The sequence below is a fragment of the Panthera pardus genome, unplaced genomic scaffold, assembly GCF_024362965.1.
Source record: "Panthera pardus isolate Hobbes unplaced genomic scaffold, ASM2436296v1 HiC_scaffold_10, whole genome shotgun sequence".
In the NCBI taxonomy this organism is placed as follows: Eukaryota; Metazoa; Chordata; class Mammalia; order Carnivora; family Felidae; genus Panthera; species Panthera pardus.
The window spans coordinates 109,528,695-109,548,030 of NW_026526655.1; the positions used below are offsets into that span (position 1 = coordinate 109,528,695).

At 46.4% G+C, this 19,336-nt stretch overlaps 1 protein-coding gene across 4 annotated transcripts in view; it reads right to left on the reverse strand.

Moving 5' to 3' along the window:
* The window catches only part of CYP27C1 (cytochrome P450 family 27 subfamily C member 1), a 36,287-nt gene extending 17,420 nt beyond the window's left edge, over positions 1-18,867 (reverse strand). Inside the window, exons 1-8 of one of the 4 annotated variants that reach the window (XM_019469444.2) lie at positions 17,650-18,867; positions 10,903-11,024; positions 9,530-9,729; positions 7,696-7,905; positions 6,489-6,652; positions 2,247-2,413; positions 985-1,063; positions 338-541 (exon numbers count right to left, since the gene is read on the reverse strand). In XM_019469444.2, the coding sequence (XP_019324989.1) occupies positions 338-541; positions 985-1,063; positions 2,247-2,413; positions 6,489-6,652; positions 7,696-7,905; positions 9,530-9,729; positions 10,903-11,024; positions 17,650-18,060 (1,557 nt within the window). In that variant the 5' untranslated portion in view covers positions 18,061-18,867. Of the gene's footprint in view, positions 1-337; positions 542-984; positions 1,064-2,246; positions 2,414-6,488; positions 6,653-7,695; positions 7,906-9,529; positions 9,730-10,902; positions 11,098-13,118; positions 14,925-17,649 lie in introns of those variants that run through there. The other 3 variants (XM_019469442.2, XM_019469445.2, XM_019469443.2) reach the window with 3 other exon arrangements.
* Between the last annotated feature and the right edge of the window lie 469 nt (positions 18,868-19,336).

Consider the following 19,336-nt stretch of genomic DNA (forward strand, 5'->3'; position numbering starts at 1 on the left):
CATGTGCCCAGAGCTCCTAGTGTGACAAGAGTTGAGCTCTCGGGCCCCTATACACCCTACAACACCCACATGTACACACCCCGGTCCTTCAGGCCTCCAAGGGCCTGAACTGCTGCCCTACAAGTCCAAGGAGGCAAGAGGCTCAGCAGGTGGTCAGGGGACTAAGGAAGGTGGCTACTGTGGGGGGTGGCATTTTAAAATATAAAAGGGACTTAACATGAAGCTCTTGCTTTTGAGTTTTCCAAATCACATCTCCTCTCCCACCCAAGCCTTGGTCCGGCAGAGCCCCATAAACCAGGCCAAGGTAGAAGGCCAACGTCCGGACCCACGCACCTACCTGGATCACGACGAGGTGGATCTCCAGTTCTGCAATTCTCCGCCCGATGCAGCTCCGAACCCCGAACCCAAAGGGGATGGACCCAAAGTTGTCCACTCGGTCCAGGCTTCCTTTCCGCAGCCAGCGCTCCGGCCGGAACTCCTTGGCCCGAGGGAAGTTCTCATCCTCGTAGGAAGTGGCATAGTGGCAGAGGGCCAGCTGGGTCTGAGGACACCATTTGCAACCGAAAAGGAATAAAGAACAGGATGGCGTGAAGGCAGAGCACAGGCAAGAGCCCCGGGTGGACAGTCCCTCCAGAGGCACTTCTGGCCAGGAGGAGCCACGAAGGACCCCCAGGATGGCAATCCTCCCTCAGGAGCTGAGCAGGAGATTCAGGTCCTTCAAACCCCCCCAACCCTCCAACCCCCACAACTGCTGTGTCCACAGGCCTCTCAGGGAGGGAGGAAGAAGCCTGCGAGCTACAAAAATCTCTGGCTTTGCTTCTGCTCCTTGCTTCTGAAGCCCCGTCTTCATCGTGCAATACGTGCAGAAGGAAAGGAACCTACTGATATTTGCTCGGGCGCAAGGGCTTCCTCAACATACCAGCACATTTCCCATTCAGCCACACGGCAGAGCCCAAGTGCCCACACGCTGGCAGCCAAACTTACGCCTTTGGGAATCAGGTACCCGCCAACAACCAGGTCTTCCTGGGTGACTCGGCCATTCCCTGGAAGCACTGGAAACAGCCTGGAAAAGAACCAGTGGAAGCAGGAATGGAACAGCCACTTTTAAAATATTGTACTAAATTTTCGAAAAGTCTGGCTATTTTGCCATTTTCGTTTTCTACAACGTAACACATGGTCCGGTTTCAACTAAGAAATCTTGCAAGGACCTTTGTGGCTCCTTAGCTGTGGCCAGCGAGTATTCTGAGGGATGCAAAGGAAAGTCCCACAGTCAAAAATGTGCACAAAACACAAAGCAGAGCCTTGAACGTACTACTGTGTTCCTAGGAGGGAGAGTGTGGAAGAAATTCTGAAACTTACATGCACCCAGGACCCCTTTATCAAGGAATAGTCCACAGGACTTGGGGGTCTAGGAAACACATTTTGAGAAATGCACATCCGTGTTTGGATTGTCTTAGAGAGGCAATCCGGAGAAAACTCTGAGTAAAACTTTAATTGACAAATACCAGTAAACATACAGCTAGTTATTTTTCTCCGCCCCAAGGTTAAACAACATGCTGTAGACTGAGAATCCAATTATTGTAGTGGGTACTATATAAATAACTTCTGCTCTTTGTCAAGGCATTTCCTCCACAGAGGAACGCTGTGTTCAGGATCCTTGAACCTCAAAGGAGGAAGAAGGTTCACTGGCCACCTAATCCCACCACCTCCCACCCAAGTCCACCCATGGCCACCCAGAGCCCTCACGTCCCGGCTTTTCCGAGTGTCGATGAAGCCCTGTCAGGGACTAAATGAGCCTCGCTGTTTGGTGTCTCCAGTCCAACTAGCATATCCACACGAGAACCACAGTCTTTTGTAAGCAGGCCTGATAATTAGCCAAACAGCCCAAAAATATTTTCCTGATAAATCAGTCTTGTTCTGGTTTACCCTCAGAGGAACAGACACCTAGGAGTACTGATCCAGGAGCACCCTGGGGAGCGTGATGAATCAAATCACTAAAGCAGAGGGCTCCAAAGGGCTTTATGAAGAAAAATTAATATTTCAAACTGTAAAACAGAATAGCCTTTCTACTATTCTGACAAGGGCAGAGAGGGAACAAAGATAGCCATAAATAACTCCTTCCTCAACATTTCGGCCACTGAAGGATGTTGGCACATTTGTTTTGGACCCGGTTTTTAGTCAAAAGCATGAGTCGTTACAATAAAAAATCAGAGACTTAAAAGGCACAGTTTTGGCAAGGCTTTTACCTCAAGGTTTCCTTCAGCAGAGCTCTGACCAATGGGACTTTGGGGACATCAGCTGCCGTTGGGACATGTCTTTCCCCCAAATTCTTAACTATCTCCCGATACACGGTCTGCTGCACTTCTGGGTGCCTCGCAAGGAGATACACTGCCCAGGATAATGTGAACGATGTCTAATAAAGAAACCGGCAGACATAGGCACAGGAGTGAGCAACACCAAAGATTTAAGCAGCAGGCAACATCAGGCATGAAATCATGTGAACATAAGCACATGTGAAAAGTCACATTCGTAAAACTCCATCGGAGTATGTTAGGTCTTACCAAAACAAAGGTGAGTTTCCTAATTCACTCCAGAAAAAAAAAAGTACTTTGGAAAGTCACATCAGTTGTGTGATTCAATTGCTCTTTCGATAAAAGGCCAAAGGAAAAATTATGTTAGAACTTCTTTGGATCACTTAAAAGCAATCTGGCTCCTCTTCAGTGGAGTCTGAGAGAACTTGGGGATGCTGGTCAAGTCTCGAAGTTGTGCCTGGAACTTCCTGGGACCTTCTTTGCAAGGGTCATCTGGCTTTTGCTAGAAAGGGCCTGAGACTGCCCATCAGCCTGGGGAACTTGTTCAACCTTCTGGCATTCCATAGACCACAATGGCTGGGCGAGGCCTGCTCTGGCTGCCTCATCTGTGGCGGGATTACTCATTAGCTCTTGTTTCCATGCACTTATCAAGTAAAGCAACTTATAAGGATTTAATAACTCATTTATGCAAAACAGTGTCTTTTTTTTTTTTTTAAGTAGGCGTTCACACCCAGCATGGAGCCCAACTCAGCTTGAACTCTCGACCTTGAGATCAAGACCTGAGCTGAAATCAAGAGTCAGACACTTAACCAACTGAGCCACCCAGGCACCCCAAGCAGTGTCATTTTTTATACCACTCAGACTGAAGAATTACATTTCTGGTTATTGAGAATAATTCTATTTTATCCTCCAAGACTTTCACCACATTTTCACTATTATCTATGTGACTGTGTTTCATTCTCTTATAAGCAAGGAAATTCCACAGTATAAATGCCCTTTCTTTTGCCTAAAAAAAATTTAAAGTAAGTCGGCCATACTGATATCATTTCCCTGTAATAAATATTATATGTGTTTAGAGGGCAAGCTCTTCTGTAATATATATAATGTACAAGTTCTTCTTTATAAATGGTAAGGGAATCACTTAGAAATGTCTATTAAAATTACATTTATGTGGAAAAACCAAATGCGGTATATCCAGACAATGGAATATGACAGGCATATCTTGGAGACATTGAGTGTTGGGCTCTAGACCGCCATAATAAAATGAATATCACAACAAGGCAAGTCAAATGAATTTTTTGGTTTCCTGGTGCATATAAAAGTTATATTTACACTATACTGTAATCAATTAAGCATGAAATAGCATTATGTCTTTAAAAAAACCCAATGTACATACCTTAAAAAGTACTTCATTGCTAATGGGTAAGGGGCAGTAAGGAATATACTCCTGAAATCATTGTTGCACTATAAGCTAACTAACTTGGATGTAAACTTAAAAAAATAAGTTAAAAAAATAATAATTATTAAAAAAAAGAAAATTAAAAAAAGAAAAAAAATACTTTATTGCTAAAAAATGCTAACCATCACCTGAGCTTTCAGCAAGTCGTAATCACTGATCACAGACCAGTGATTTTTTATTATATATATTTATATATTGTATGTTACAACAAATATAATATGTATTATGTTATAACAAATATAACAATAATGAAAAAGTTAGAAATGTTGCAAGATTTGTCAAAATATGACACAGAGACACAAAGTGAGCAGGTGCTGTTGGAAAAATGGCCCCACCAGACTTGCTCAACGCAGGGTGGCCACAAACTTCTATTAGTAAACACACAAACAAACAAACAAAAACATTATCTGCGAAGCACAATAAAGCAAGGGATGTCTGTCCTTGGTAATAAAAAAGAATAAACTGCTTTGAAGTCATTTTGCTGAGTGAAGGAAGCTGGGTGCAAAATACACACTGTATGTATGATTCTATTTCTATAAATTTCTAGAAAAGTGCGAACTGATGCTCAGTGTCAGAGAGCAGATTGGCGGTTGCCTGGGGCAGGGGTGTGGGGAGAGATGGACTGAAATAAGAGTGAGGAAACTGCAGGGGTGGTAGGAATGTTCAGGATCTTGATTGTGGTGGTGGTTTCATGAATGACTGCATTGTGCTTTATCCTGTATCTGCCAGCAATTTGTATCAAATTGTACCGTTTCGGTGGATGCAGTTTCTGGTGCATATATTACACTGTAATAAAGGGTTTGTTTGTTTGTTTTTAAATGTTTATTTTTGAGAGAGAGAGCACAAGTTGGAGAGGGGCAGGGAGGGAGGGAAACACAGAATCTGAAGTAGGCTCCAGGCTCCAAGCTGTCAGCACAGAGCCTGAACGGGGCTCGAATTCACAAACCGTGAGATCATGACCTGAGTCGAAGTCGGATGTTCAACCGACTGAGCCACCCAGGTGCCCCTAAAGGTTTTGTAAAGTAATAAGTTAGGAAATGAATATGAAGTTGTGAGACCGTCCCTTCCTTTCTGTGCTCCACCTCATGTGATGCTCTTAGCTACCACCAGGTGGCAGGAGGCACAATGCACCCAAATCTGCTTAGAGGCAAGGCCATCCACTCACTCATGGTTTCCGCATTCAAAGAAACCCACACCACCCATCACATTCCCACAGCTGATTAGAGTTTTCATTGATCGCCTTGATTTCATTGGTTAGTTTGTATTTGATTGAAATTGTTTTTGTTTTATGTTGTGGAAGATCCATAAGAATAAGGAGTTTATGCTAATTTTTTTGCTTTCACATGTTTATGTCCCATTATAATAAAAATAAGTCAACTTGGAGGGGAGGGGTGCTCCCTTTAAACAGGAGGTCTGTGCCTTATTAAAGTCCAGGAAGCACTCATGTAAAGGAAAAGCTTTGAGGTGATGAGCTTACTTGTTTAATTTTGAAGGTCTTTGGAAAGAGCAAGGCACCAGGCAAATCTTAATTATTTCACTCAACTTTTCTCCCACCAATTACTAAAAGCTTGGCCCTGCTTTTTCCTGTTTCACTACTTCCTTTTAGCAAATTTAAAAATCTCTCTGTAACTATACCCACATGTGTATCATTTTCCATACATGAATAATGGTATCCTATTATACATTATTATAATGATTTTGGAGAAAACATGGTTCCCACTCCCAGCCAGTAACCCATGTTAACAATCCAGTGTGCACCCTCCGTACCTCCTCCACATGCACACAGACGGGACAGTGCCAGGCCACCGTTTGCTTTACCAACATGAGCACAGCACACACACTTTTCTGCACCTTCATTTGTCACTTAACAGGAGGGTATAGAATTCCCACCCAGTCACTTGGCAGTGCTGTTTCACTCTGACGGCCACCCTTCCTTCGTCACAGTACATTATGCATCTGCCACAATAAATCTATTCATTAGGATTTTAAGACTGATACGCACACATGTTCATAAGTCAAACTGTTCATTAAACTTCTCTTTCTCTTTTTAAATTTTAGAGAGAGAAAGCGCACGTGTGCAAATAAGGGAGAGGGGCAGGCGGGGGGGGGGGAGGGAGAGAGAGAGAGAGAGAGAGAGAGAGAGAGAGAGAATCTCAAGCAGGCTCCACACTCAGCACGGAGCTGGACATGGGGATCGTTCCCATAAGCCTGGGATCATGACCTGAGCCTAAATCAAGAGTCAGATGCTCAATCGACTGAGCCACCCAGGCGCTCCTACACTTTTCCTTCTTTCTGCCGTCTTTAGTAAGTTTTGGTTTAAAAGTTACATGGCTTTATGAGATGAACCGTGGAGCTCTCCATGACCTTCAATACTTTAAATGATAAACAATAAGGTTTTTAATGTCTGTCCCTTCTTCATTTCTGATATCATGACGGAATGGTTCAATGTTTGCAAATCAGGAATGATTTTTCAGGCATTAAAACATAATTGTTACTTTGCGTGCGTGATAAGTGAATGGGGATTACCTTTTTTGCAGAATTACGGTTTTATGTTTGAAATACGTATATATTATTTAAACGTTAGAGTTTTCTCCTGGAGCCTTTCAGCAGTGAGGCAGGCATCCAGCTGGTACAAACGCATATGAGATTACTGGGAAAGGCCACTGGCTTTCACCATGCTCTGCTAATGGAGAAGACAGAAAAGCCAAGCCGCTCACCGTGTCGACGCCCGCCAGCAGCATCTCGGTCATGTTGGCGTAGATCTCCTCCAGTGTCAGCTCCTGACTGAGGAAAAGGCAAGAGAGCAGCCCGCCCCTCACTGTCTCCCCTCGGTCCATGTGGCACTGTATGTCCCTCAGCTTATTGTCCACGTGGATCTGGCCTGTTTGAAAAGAGTATTCCTCTTGAAAGACATTCTGGTTGAGAACAATCTCTTCGTCCTCCCGATAACTTAATCTGTGGCAGGTTCCAAAGCTAATTTACCATCAATCTGGGAACCTCATCAGTGGGCCTGTCTGTATAAATGAATGAAAAATTAAAGACAAGCTAAGCATCTTTTTTTTTCCTCTGAAAATAATCTAGAAGATATTTGCAAATGTTCGCTTTATTCATCAAATAGCCAAAAAAGGTTTGGAGTAACAAGAATACAGATCCTTCCCCCCCACTTTTTTTTTATCCCACCATGTTTCCAGAAGGGGCAATGGATTGACTATAAAGGCCATGTTACCATAAAAAAGATAGTGGCATAGTAAGTCCATCAGGACACATATATTCAAATGAACGTTGGCCTCTTCGAAAGGCACCGTAGGATACTTCTTTCAAAGTTAGTATTGTTCTAGAAACACTGTTCTAATAAACATTTTGGAAATCTTTTGTTTTGGGAAATTCTTTTCTTTTTTTTATGTATTTAAATTCAAGTTAGTCAACATATAGTATAGGAAACTTTTTTAGTGAAATTTTGGGCCATGTAGGAAAATGGATCTTGCTTTGTTGAGTTGGAACAAAGTATTGTTTCTTAGTTTGTTTCACCCAGTAAGAAAACAGGAATTTGTCTCTTCCAAACAGCTGCAAAGAAGAATGTTCAAATGAGTGTGCCCAGGCCCACTCATTTTCAGCAATGACAGAATTACTGGACTAAAGACATCGTCTCCCTTAGGCAACATTTACTTGCCTATATCACTGCTAGCAAGTTTGCCAAAGTGAGAAGAATCTAAAAATGAGAAATCGGTCAGGTTGCTTGTAGTAGCCACCCACACGCTTTTTTTCATCCAAGAAATCTGTCCAAATAAGCGGTCCAAATAACAACATGTGTCAGCTCATCCCCCGCGGAGCTCCCCTCTGTCTGCACAAGCGTTAGATACACCACGAGTAAAGGCAGTCAGGTCGGCTGGCTGGACAACAGGTGCCCCTGAATTCTTCACTTACTGAATTTGAAGAGTCCGTCCCAGGACCTGCAGAATTCCCTCCAGGGTTTCGGGACGAAGGGGCGGAGCCACCGGGGGATGGCGCCCGCGTACATGGAGGTCTTGAACATGCTGAACATGAGCCCCAGCGCCTCGATGTAGTCCACGGTCAGCTGCGGAACGCTGTTTTCCAGGCAGCCCAGGCGGCTCTCATACAGGATGGTGGCCACTCCTGCCCGGGAAAGAGAATTTAAACCTGCTTCTAGGTTACTTGCAGTATCAACAGGCCATATCTAGCCACAAAAGTCACTTTCAAAAGCGATGGAGCTGCCCTTCGGAAGGGAGGCTCTGTTCCACCACCGGTCGTCTTCTCCACCACGTCCCGGGTTACAGGGCGCTGCACACTCAGTGCTGACAGCCGGCAGGTCCTTCCTTCCACCTGGCGGGGCTTCACCTCATCACACCCCCCTCCCCACGGTTTGTTCTACACCCAGGACCCAAAGCACCCAACCTTTCGGCCCCTTGCCCAACCTTGGGGAATTGAAAGGTGGCTCCTCTGGGCCACAGAGGGGGGAGCCCCTGGCCAACAGAGCCATAGGAAGAGAGGGAACAGCCTCAATGCATCAGGATTTTCCAGTGTTTACAACTCCACCCTGTTGATTGCGTTACTAGATTTGGCAAGCATTACTAGAACTTTAAAAAGTTAACTTAAAAATTAAATTTGAAGTAAGGTAAGCATGCTTTAAAAAAAAGAGAGAGAGAGAGAGAGAGAGAGAGGCAGGGCACCTGGGTGGCTCAGTCAGTTAAGCATGGACATTTGATTTCACCTCAGGTCATGATCTCAGTTTGTGAGACCAAGCCCCACTTCAGGCTCTGCATTGACAGCACGGAGCCTGCTTAGGACTCTCCTTCTGCCTCTCTGTCTCTCCCCCACCCTCTCTAGTGCACACGTGTGCACTCTCTCTCTCTCTCTCTCAAATAAATTTTTTTAAAAAATCTTTTAAAAAAGGAGAGGGGCGCCTGGGTGGCTCAGTTGGTTAAGCGTCCAACTTCAGCTCAGGTCACGATCTCACAGTTTGTGAGTTCGAGCCCCGCGTCGGGCTCTGTGCTGACAGCTCAGAGCCTGGAGCCTGCTTCCTATTCTGTGTCTCCCTCTCTCTGCCCCTCCCCTGCTTGTGCACTGTCTTGCTCTCTCTCTCTCTCAAAACTAAATAAATAAACAATTTTAAGTAAGTAAGTGAGTAAATAAATAAATAAATAAAGGAGAAAACTGACAGAAGTTCCTTAGGAAAAAGCAAAGTACAGAATAAAGTGGTATGCTACTGTTTTGTTTCGTTTTAGGTAAAAAGACTATTCACATGTATCCCCTTGTATGTGCATAAAATATCCCTTGAAGACACTGGTGACCTCACCAGGTCAGGAGAGAGGGAGAATGAGGGGACTTTTCAGTGAATACCTTTGAGATTTGATTTTTGATTTTAGGACATGGCAATGTCCTACCCGTCCCACACAAATTTTAAAAGCTACAATGACTGTAGTAAAGGCCCTCTGAACTTCTACTGGTTTTTACAAATTGTGCTAAAGCAAGATGTACGGTAATTTAGGAGCATGATTCTTGAGTTAAAAAGACCCGGATTTGAGACTAAGTTTCTGCCAGTAAAAATGGAGATGGTTTGTCAGTTTGCCCACGTGCAAACCAGTGGCAGTACACCGGGCTCAGTTAGCAGGTGAGGGTCACATGTGTGGGTACAGGGCTCAGCACGATGCCTGTGGGGACACAGGACATGCCCAGTGAATGAGAACTCCTATGTTTGGCACATGTCCATTCTTCCATCTCCCTCCTGACTTCACCTCACCTTCCATTGAATATTTGAAGAAAAGGTCATTGATACTGGTCACAGTCTCTCCATCTTCGGCCTGGCTCCTGAGGATGTAGATTCTTTTAATTAAATCTGCAATAACTTGGTTGATTTCTCCTGAAAAAATGGCCACGTCTCTCGGTTTCAGAATTCTTTGTCTCAATACACGTCTCATCTTGAGCCATTGTTCACCCTCCCTAGAAGAGTAAAGTGAGTTTCAAATAATCTTACTTCCATTGACATTCTGGAAAAGAACTCAGAGAACCTCTGAGAGCTCCCCCAGCCATAAAAAAGCCAGCCAGATCTGCCGATCCTAATGGAATTAAGACACTGTGCAGGGGGAGGGGAGTAACTTCAGTCTTGCAGTTGGTCAGAGCTTTAATGGGAAGCAAACTTTAAGGGGAAAGATTGCCACTGGGAATCGTCTTTATAAAAGGAATATGATTTCCTTTGAAAAACCTTGCAATAATATTATAATAAAGAGACATGAAGCTGTTGTGATTAGCAAAAGAGAGAAAAGTTTATGTGTATGAACTGCTGAGCCCTGAACTGAGCTCCGGGGCCCACAGCGATGCAAGCCGCAGGTGATAGGGCAGAGAGCAAAGAGCTTTTCTAGCATTTGGCCACTCCCCATCTGGGGCCGGACCCACAGGGAGGAGGTGTTTGATTATTTCCCTCAGAGCAGAAGTTGAGGGATCCTGGTGACATCCAGTCACAGCTTTTATTTACCTCATTTGAGAAACCGATGGTTGTATTTCTCCCTAGTTCATGTATAAGGGCATATATACCAAAGAACCACAGATGGAATTTCTAAACCAAAAGGATTTGGACCAGGGGATCCACAGAGGCTCGTGTTCTCCTCCCTGCCTGAGACTGTGCTGATTAGCTCTTTCTTAGAGGGCACAGAGGTCTCCGTGAGGCTTGTTTACAAGTAATAATCAAAGCCTGTTGTGAGTTGGGAACATCATCACATGGTGATCCACGGAGGAAGGCTCTCGGCCCTTCCCCAGGGTCTCCTAGAGTAGCTGTCTGCCTCCTCTCCTGCCCACAGAGAGGCTCTGTGAGCACCCGCTCCCCCTTGGTTGTCACTGAATGGACACCTACAGCCTCAGAGCACTGCTTAAGAAACAGCTCTCCCCCTTTACCAGGCTAGTGTGACCCAGCCTTGTCCCTGCCATCTAACTTCTTCCCAGAGGAGAAGGGACAGGGCCCTCCACACCAGTATTTAGGAAATCACACAAGGAGGCTGTTTTGACACTATTCCACTGGGAGTTCTACAATTTATTAAGGCTGGTTTTCAGAGCCCAGCATCCAGGCAGGGGTCTCCCTGGGCTCCCCACTCCCACCCATGGCCTGACCAGGCCACATACTCACGCCGAGATGAGCCCGGTGGCTCTCCCTCGTAAATGTCGGTACTCCTGCCAGGACCCCATGTTGGCTCTCTGGGGCGCAGCCCCCTCTGCCCGGAGCACCTGAGCCACCATGTCTCGGTCTGCAATAGATACTACAAACTGAGGACCAAAGTGAGACTTGAAGATTTTTCCATATTCCCGTGTGTGCTTCTGCTGCAATACCATGGAGAAACCAAAAAAGGAAAAAATGCACAGATATGATATACCTTTGACATGAACATTTCTGTGTTTTAGGGGAGCAAAAAACTGGGGCAGAGAAAAGCTCTACATTATACAGAGCTGAATCAGAGTTGTGACTTTAAATATTCCTGAGATAAACGTACTTTCATATCATTAATCATATTCACTAAGTTTTCTTATTCTTTAGAGCTATGTTTTTAACAATACTTAGCTGTGTGCAGCAACAAGAGAGAAATGTCATTATGGGTGGAGATGAGTTGCAGAGCCTTCAATGGCGTGAGCCAAAAAGACCGTGCCAACCCCCTGTTCCAGGCCCTCAGCTGCTCTGTCTCCCTACTCTGCAGAGGGAGAACCCTCTGCAGACAACCTGTAATGAACCTGTAAAAATAGCCCCCAGTGCGAAAATGAAAGAAAAGTCATCCAGATTAGAAAGAGAGAAGTAAAGCTATCTCTAATCACAGATGACATGATCTCACATACAGAAAATTCTAAAGAATTCACTAAAAAACTGTCAGAATTAATAAACAAGTTCAGCAAGCTTGCATGACATAAGATCAAAATACAAAAGTCAGTTGTATTTCCATACACTAGCAATGAACAATCCAAAAGTAAGATTATGAAAACAATTCCATTAATAATAGCATCAAAAAGAATAAAATGCTTAGAAATAAATTTGAGAAAAGAAGTGCAAAACTAACACTCTGAAAACTATAAAAGATCATTGAAAGAAATTAAAGAAGAGCTAAAAAATGGAAAGATATCCCATGTTCATGGATTGGAAGATTTAATATTATTAAGATGGCAATACTCCCCAAACTGACCCATAGATTCAACATAATCTCTATCAGAATTTCAGTTGGCTTCTTTGTAGAAATTGACAAGCTTAAAATTCATAGTGACATGCAAGGGACCCAGAATAGCAAAAATGACCTTGAAAAAAAAAAAGAGTGAAGTTTAAGGGTTTCCTGATCCCTATTACAAAACTTGCTACAAAAACAATAATCAAAACAGTGTAGTACTGACATAAGAATAAACATCTAAACCACTGGAGTAGAATTGAGAGTTCAGAAATAAACCATACAGGCTCACTTGAGTAACTCAGTTGGTTAAGCATCCGACTCTTGATTTCAGCTCAGGGTCATGATCTCATGGTTCATGGGGTTGAGCCCCACATTGGGCTTTGCACTGACAGCACAGAGCCTGTGTGGGATTCTCTCTCTCCTTCTCTCTCTGCCCCTCCTCTGCTCTCTTTCTCTCTCTCTTTCTCTCTCAAAATAAACAAATGAACTTGAAAAAAGAAAGAAAGAAACCCATACATTTGTGGTCAAATGATTTTCAACAAGGATGCCAGTGCCAAGACAATTAAACAGGTAAATAGGAAAAGAATAGTTTCTTCAACAAATGGTACTGGGACAACTGGATATCTATAGGCAAAGAATGAATTTATATCCTTCTCTCATGCCAAACATAAAAATTACCTCAAAATTGTTCAAGCCCTAAATGTAAGAACCAAAACCATAAAATTCTTAGAGGAAATGATAGGGGTAAATCTTCAGGATCTTGAATTTGGCAATGGTGTCTTATGATACAACACCAAAACCACAAACAACAAAAGAAAAAACAGATGATTGGATTTCATCAAAATTTAAAAACTTTTGTGTTTCAAAGAAAGTAAAGACAACCCCCAGAATTGAAAAAATATTTGCAAAGCACATATATGATAAGGGATTTGTATGTAAAATATATAAAAAACAACTCAATAAAACAATGAACTTATTAAAAACTGGGCAATTATTTGAATGGACATTTCTCCAAAGAAGAAATACAAATGGAGAATGAGCAGATGTAAAGAAGCTCAACATCATTAGTCATCAGGGAACTGCAAATCAAAATCACAATAAGACACCACTTCCCACCCACTAGGATGGTTATACTCAAACAGACAGGTAACAACAAGCCCTGGCAAGGATGTGGAGAAATCACAATGCTCTTACACTGCTGGTAGGAATGTACATAGTGCAGCCACTTTCAGAAACATTCCAGCAGTTCCTCAAATGATTAAATAGACAGTTACTACTTGGCCCAGCAATTCCACTCCTAGACATAAATCCAAAGAAATGAAAGCATATGTCAAAAATAAACTTATACCAAATATTCACAGCAGCATTATTCATAATTAGCAAAAAGGTGGAAACAATCCAAATGTTTCTCAACTGATGGATAAGCAAAATGTTGTATATCCTTACACTGGGATATTATTTGTCCATAAAAAGAAATGAGGTACTGGTACATGCCACAACATAGATGAACCTTGAAAACAATGCTCAGTGAAAGAACCCAGACGCAAAAGACCACATATTATGATTCCAGTTATATGAAATGTCCAGAATAGGCCAGTCTATAGAGACATAAAGTAAATTAGTGGTTGCTGAAGGCTGGGGGAATGGAGAGTTGGAGAGTGATAGCTAAAAGAAACAATATGGGGTTTCTTTGTAAGGTTATGAACATGTTCTAGGATTGACTGGGGTGACTACTGCATGGTATGTAAATTATACATCTCAATAGTGCTGTTACCAAAAAACAATGAGAAATTACAATAAACGTAAATGGGTTAAACAAATAAATAAGAGAGAGATAGAGAGAGAGAAAGTACCTTCTAGCCTGGGTCAGTGTGGCATAGCCAAGGCTGAGCATGGGGAAAATGACTAAGTCTCTCTTTGGCATCTGCCAACATTTCTTATCACCCCAACTCTTTGCCTCAGAAATGGCAGCCCAGAGGGTCTGTTGTCTTTCCATTCTTCCTTCTACTCCTTAGGTAGAAGATGTTCACTTCCTTATCAACCTGGATGACATTCTCCCACCCATAGATAAAGACACTAAGAATCAACTGGAATGTTCCTCTGGGTCTCTGAAAAGGAGCCACTGATGAGATGAGTGTTCATAGCAACTACTGGGAAATGGGTCACTTCTCAGGCGAATCTAGCTACTGAATGGGCACCATCAGCACAAGGGAGCAACTGACCAGGCGGGAGAAAGAACAAGATGCATGACCTGGATAATGTATGGCACTTTTTGCTAGTGGACTGCAGAACAGTATAGTCAGTCCTAGCACTTAGAATTTGCATAGACATTAAGAGCACAGACTCTGGAATTTGAATCTTAGCTCACAGTTTACGAGCTGAGCACCTTTGGGAAGTTAAGGTCCACCGTACTTCAGTTTCCTCACCTGCAAAACGGGCAAATAATAGAACTTGCCTCACACAGAGGACTTGGAACTGTGCCTGGCACATGAAAAGAGCTCTAGAAATGTTCATTATTAGTATTTACTTGTTATTATTACAGTTTACAAATTTCACCTGACCTCACAATAGGTTGTGAGATGGGTGAGGATGGTCAGACTTCTGCGCAGATGAAGCAACTGGAGTTCAGGGAGAATAAGTGATTAGCCAAGACTCCACAGGTGCTTGTGGAGGGCTAGCATGAGAACACAGGGCCCTCCTGTTCTGTCCCATCTGAAATGGCTGCTGGTGACATGGGTCAGGGTGTATGCTCTGCCACTAACTAGCTATGTGACCTCAGGCAAGTGACTCAGCCAACACTTTGGGCCTTTTCCACCTGTACATGAAAGACTTGACTGGGGCGCCTGGGTGGCTCAGTTGGTTAAGCGGCCGACTTCGGCTCAGGTCATGATCTTGTGGTTTGTGAGTTCGAGCCCTGCGTCAGGCTCTGTGCTGACAGCTCGGAGCCTGGAGCCTGTTTCGGATTCTGTGTCTCCTTCTCTCTGACCCTCCCCCATTCATGCTCTGTCTCTCTCTGTCTCAAAAATAAATAAACCTTAAAAAAAAATGTATAAGCCTTGATAGAACTCTCTGTGATCACGAGTCGAGTACAGTAAGCTGGAGGTATGGTAACAGAATAACCCTCTTCCTCCTACAAGTGCCTCAGGAGCCTGGAGAGCAGGGCAGAGGGCTTTCCTAGAACCTTATTCAGTCTGGAACAACCTGAGCACACCTCAAGTGGGGAAACCCAAGGCCATAAAGCACTCCTGTGGGGTCCTCAGAGGAGTCACAAGGGGATTCGTGCTCTTGCAAATGAGCACTATTTGGAAATAAAGGAAAAGGGGAGCCCAGAAGGACAACCAAGCTGGAAACCCTTGGGGCCCATCTACCATGTTGCAAGAAAGCACAGATGAGTCAGTTCTATGACTGTCCTCTGACAGGTGTGTACCACCACTCATGATGGACCATGGTGAAAGGTATCATCTGAGCCTCAGGCAGGAGGGCAGGGTTTAGGGTGATGGCCAGAAGCATGGCAGATGCAGGGAAAATACCCATCTGAACTGAGACACTTTCTGGTTGTGGAGAGGTGGCCTTCTAGGTGGCTCCTCCCAGAGATGTAGGTTTTAACAGTGGTCTGCTTCTCAAAGAACCCTGGGGGGGGAGGAGCGGGGGGGGGGGGGAGGAACAAACAGGGGAGGGGGGTGCTTAGACTGTGAGGATAAAATCAGATAGAAGCAGAGGTAGATAGAAGTAGATAAACAAAAACAAAAAAAATCAAGCCGTATTGACTTGTCCACAGTAAATAACAAAACATTTTAAATCCCATTTTAAAAGTATCATCCTGATATCTTACAGATTCCACATGGAAAAGAAAATCATTTTTCACCTCTAAGAAGCATGTCCAGGAAAAACTGTGTAGGGGATGGAGAGAAGGGGCAGGAATTTCAGCCAAATTAAACTTGTTCCTGGGGCACCTGGGTGGCTTAGTTGTTTAAGCCTCTGACTCTTGATTTCAGCTCAGGTCATGATATCATGGTTTGTGCGATCAAGCCCTGAATCTGGCTCTGTGCTGACAGCATGGAGCCTGCTTGGAATTCTCTCTCTCCCTCTCTCTCTCTGCCCCTCCCCTGCTCTCTCTCTCTCTTTCTCTGTCTCTCAAAAATCAATAAACATTAAAAAAAATTTTTTTTAATTGCTCCGGAGTTCTACTGTTTTTTCTCCTAATGAAGTTTCTGCTTCTCCAACCCAATCAGGGCCTCTGCACCATCAGGTATGTTTATTGGTTGAGGGAATGACCTTGACCACACCCGGGGTGGGTGGTTACAAAAGGATGGAGAATAAGCTTTGAACAAAAGCAAATGGGGGGTGGAGAAGGGGGTGGGAATGGGGAAGGGGTCTTGGGAGAAGTCAGAAGGCCCAGAGCCCAGAAGTAAGTGTGCCCTGGGGTGCGAGCCCTGAAAAAATGAAGTCAAGTGGAAGAAGCAGATGCCACAGTCAGTGAGAGGAAAGGGGATCCGACGACCCTTGATGGGGAGGATCACCTTGCAATGGAAGACAGATTGCAAATTGCGGTGGGGAGAGGAAAGGCAAAACTCGGGTCAAGATGGGAAACTGCACTCTGGGCCGGTCCCAACACTCCCCCTGTAGTTGGAACGACTAGGTCCCTGCCCCAGTCCTGGCAGCCTGCCCAGGTTCATTGACATTCGTGTGGTGACCCTATCATTTAAGAGGCTAAGCTACCTGTGGCCTCTGAACCTCAGGTTTTGGAGGGTGGGAGGTGCTTGTTTTCCATTTATAAAACACAACCCAAAAGGCCTAGAAACGGACGCCACATGACCTCGGTCTGTTAGACACGGTGCCCTGGAGAGCTCCGAGCTGCTCTCTGCGCTCCCGCTCCCGGGGCTGGACCGCGACCCCCCTCTCCTGGGCGCGCCAAGTCCCGCTCCCGCTCGCGCCTCCGCCCGCCGGTGCCTCCTACCTGGGGACCGCTCCCCGGCACCCCTCCCCGGGCTCCCTCCCCAAAGCCCTCTCCCCCCGCGCGCCCGGTCCGGGGACCTCGCCCTCTCCCTCTTTGAGGCCTCTTTCTTGGCTCCACTTGCTCGGCGTCCCTCCCCAGCATCCGCTGCCCGGTACACCCTCCTTGGGGTCCCTCCTGGGCGCCACTCCTTGGCATCCCTTTCCCCGCTGGGCTTTGTGCCTCCTCCCCAGAGCGCCCTCCCCTGCGTCCCTGTCTGAGCCCCCCTCCTGGGTGCCTCCTGCCCGGAGTCCCCTGCCCGATGCCTCCTCCCTAAGCTCCCCTCCAGGGCGCCTCCTCCTCGGCGCCCCTGCCGGGTGCCCCCACTTGAACGCCCCTCCTGGGCGCCTCCTCCCCGGCGCCCCTGCCCGGTGCCCCCCCAGTCCCCTCCTAGGTGCCTCCTCCCCGGCCCCCTTGCCCGGTGCCCACCCCCCCCCCGTGAGACCCCTCCGAGGCGCCTCCTCCCTGGCGCCCCTGCCCGGCGTCCCCTCCCTGAGCCCCCCTCTTGGGCGCCTCCTCCCTGGCTCCCCTGCCCGGCGTCCCCTCCCTGAGCCCCGCTCCTGCCAGGCGCCCCTGCCCGGTGATCCCTCTCTGGAGTCCCTCCCGTGCGCCCCTCCCCGGCGTCCCTTTTCGGGCCTGGCCCGGCGCCCCCTCCCCGAAGTCCCTCCTGGGCGCCTCCTCCCGGGCGTCCTCCTGGGCGCCCCCCCCCCCCGACCCCTCCCGCTCCGCTACCTGGATCTCGTGGATGCGGCCGAAGCCGTCCTTCCAGAAGAACTCCACCAGGTTGGCGAGGGGGTGGGGGCCCGGCATAGCGGCGAGGCTCCTGGGCCCCTCGGTCCGGCCCGCGGCCCGCGGCGCCCCCCGCCGGCCAGCTCCTTTGTCCTCGGCCCGCGCCCCCGCCGACAGCCGAGCGCCCTCGGGCCGCCACCGCCGCGGTGCCCCGGCGTCCAGGAGCCCCCAGCGCCCGGGCGCCGGGCTCCCACGGGCTTTCAGGACTCGCGCCAGCAGGGCCATCGAGGCCGCCCAGGTCGGTGGGTCGACTGAAGCAACTTTTTTGTGTAGGGAGCTGCCCTTTGGGGCGGCTCCTGGCTTCGCTTTAACTGGTGCGCGCGGCGCTTCTTCGAGCTCATTCCGCCTGGGCATCAGTTTACACAGACCGGTATTAAAGACTCCCTCCCCTAAGGCTGGGGGAAAGGGGGTGGTCTGTGGTTAGACTGCCGGAGAACCAGGCGGTTAGCTTCTCTTCACATCACACTAATTCACCCCTTAAGCCTTCTTTAAAACCACAAAATTTTAAATTCAACCCTATTTCTGTCCATGGCCAAAAAAAAAAAAAAAAAAAAAGGAAAGAAAAGTCTACTGGGATTTGAAAAAAACATTTCTTCTTTAAAAATTACTATGGAGAGTATACGCAAAAAAACGAATTCACCTTTTTTTTTTTCATATTTTGGAAACCGCGCTTTATGATTTCAAGCCTTGCAGTTATAATTCAACATGCAGAAATGTTCGTTTTTGCACATAGCTCGTGATACTACTGTAAAATGGCCACATGATCATTTTACCACAAGTTCCCGTGGATAATTGCGCGGTCTCCGTTTGGCCTCCAAGGGCCTCCCGGCTTTTACCCCAGCGCACCCCTTCAAGAAGTGAGGAAGTGGGGTGCCTGGACATTGGCTTGAACGTTTGGCCTGTTTCCGGTCTCTCAGCAAGACCGGTCCTGTTGCACAGGCTGGGAGAATGGAACGCAACTCCCAGGGAAGGTGAGAAGAGAGCGCGGTTCGCCAGCAGGGGCTCAGACCCCAGGGCCTGGCTGCAGAAAGGAAGCGGCCGCCGAGGGAGGGACTTGGCGTGGGACGGACTAGGAGTGTGTCCTCAGGTTTCAGGAAGGGAGCCCAGATTCTGAATGAGCCGCTCAACCACTTACTCCGAAAACGGAGAGCATTACTTAAGACCTCATGCAGGGCGTCCTAGTGCAGCCGGAGGTGAAACAGCAGCGATAACCGAAACCGAAAACTACAAACGCCACGTGTTGTTACCACGCAAAACATAACCCACTCTTTGACTAGTAGTTTACACCTTTAATGCTCTGTTAAATCTCCACCAGTTTTATAATTATAGTAAGTATGAAAGTGAAGCAAAGGGGCGCCTGGGTGGCTCAGTGGGTTAAGCGTCGGACTTCGGCTCAGGTCACGATCTCACGGTTTGTGGGTTCGAGCCCCGCGTTGGGCTCTGTGCTGACAGCTCGGAGCCTGGAGCCAGCTTCCGATTCTGTGTCTCCCTCTCTCTGTCTCTGTCTCTGTCTCTCTCTCTCTCTCTCTCTCTGCCCTTTCCCCAATTGTGCTCTCTCTCAAAAATAAATAAATGTAAAAAAAAAATTAAAAAAAGAAAGTGAAGCAAAGGTCAGTTATTCAACTTCTAG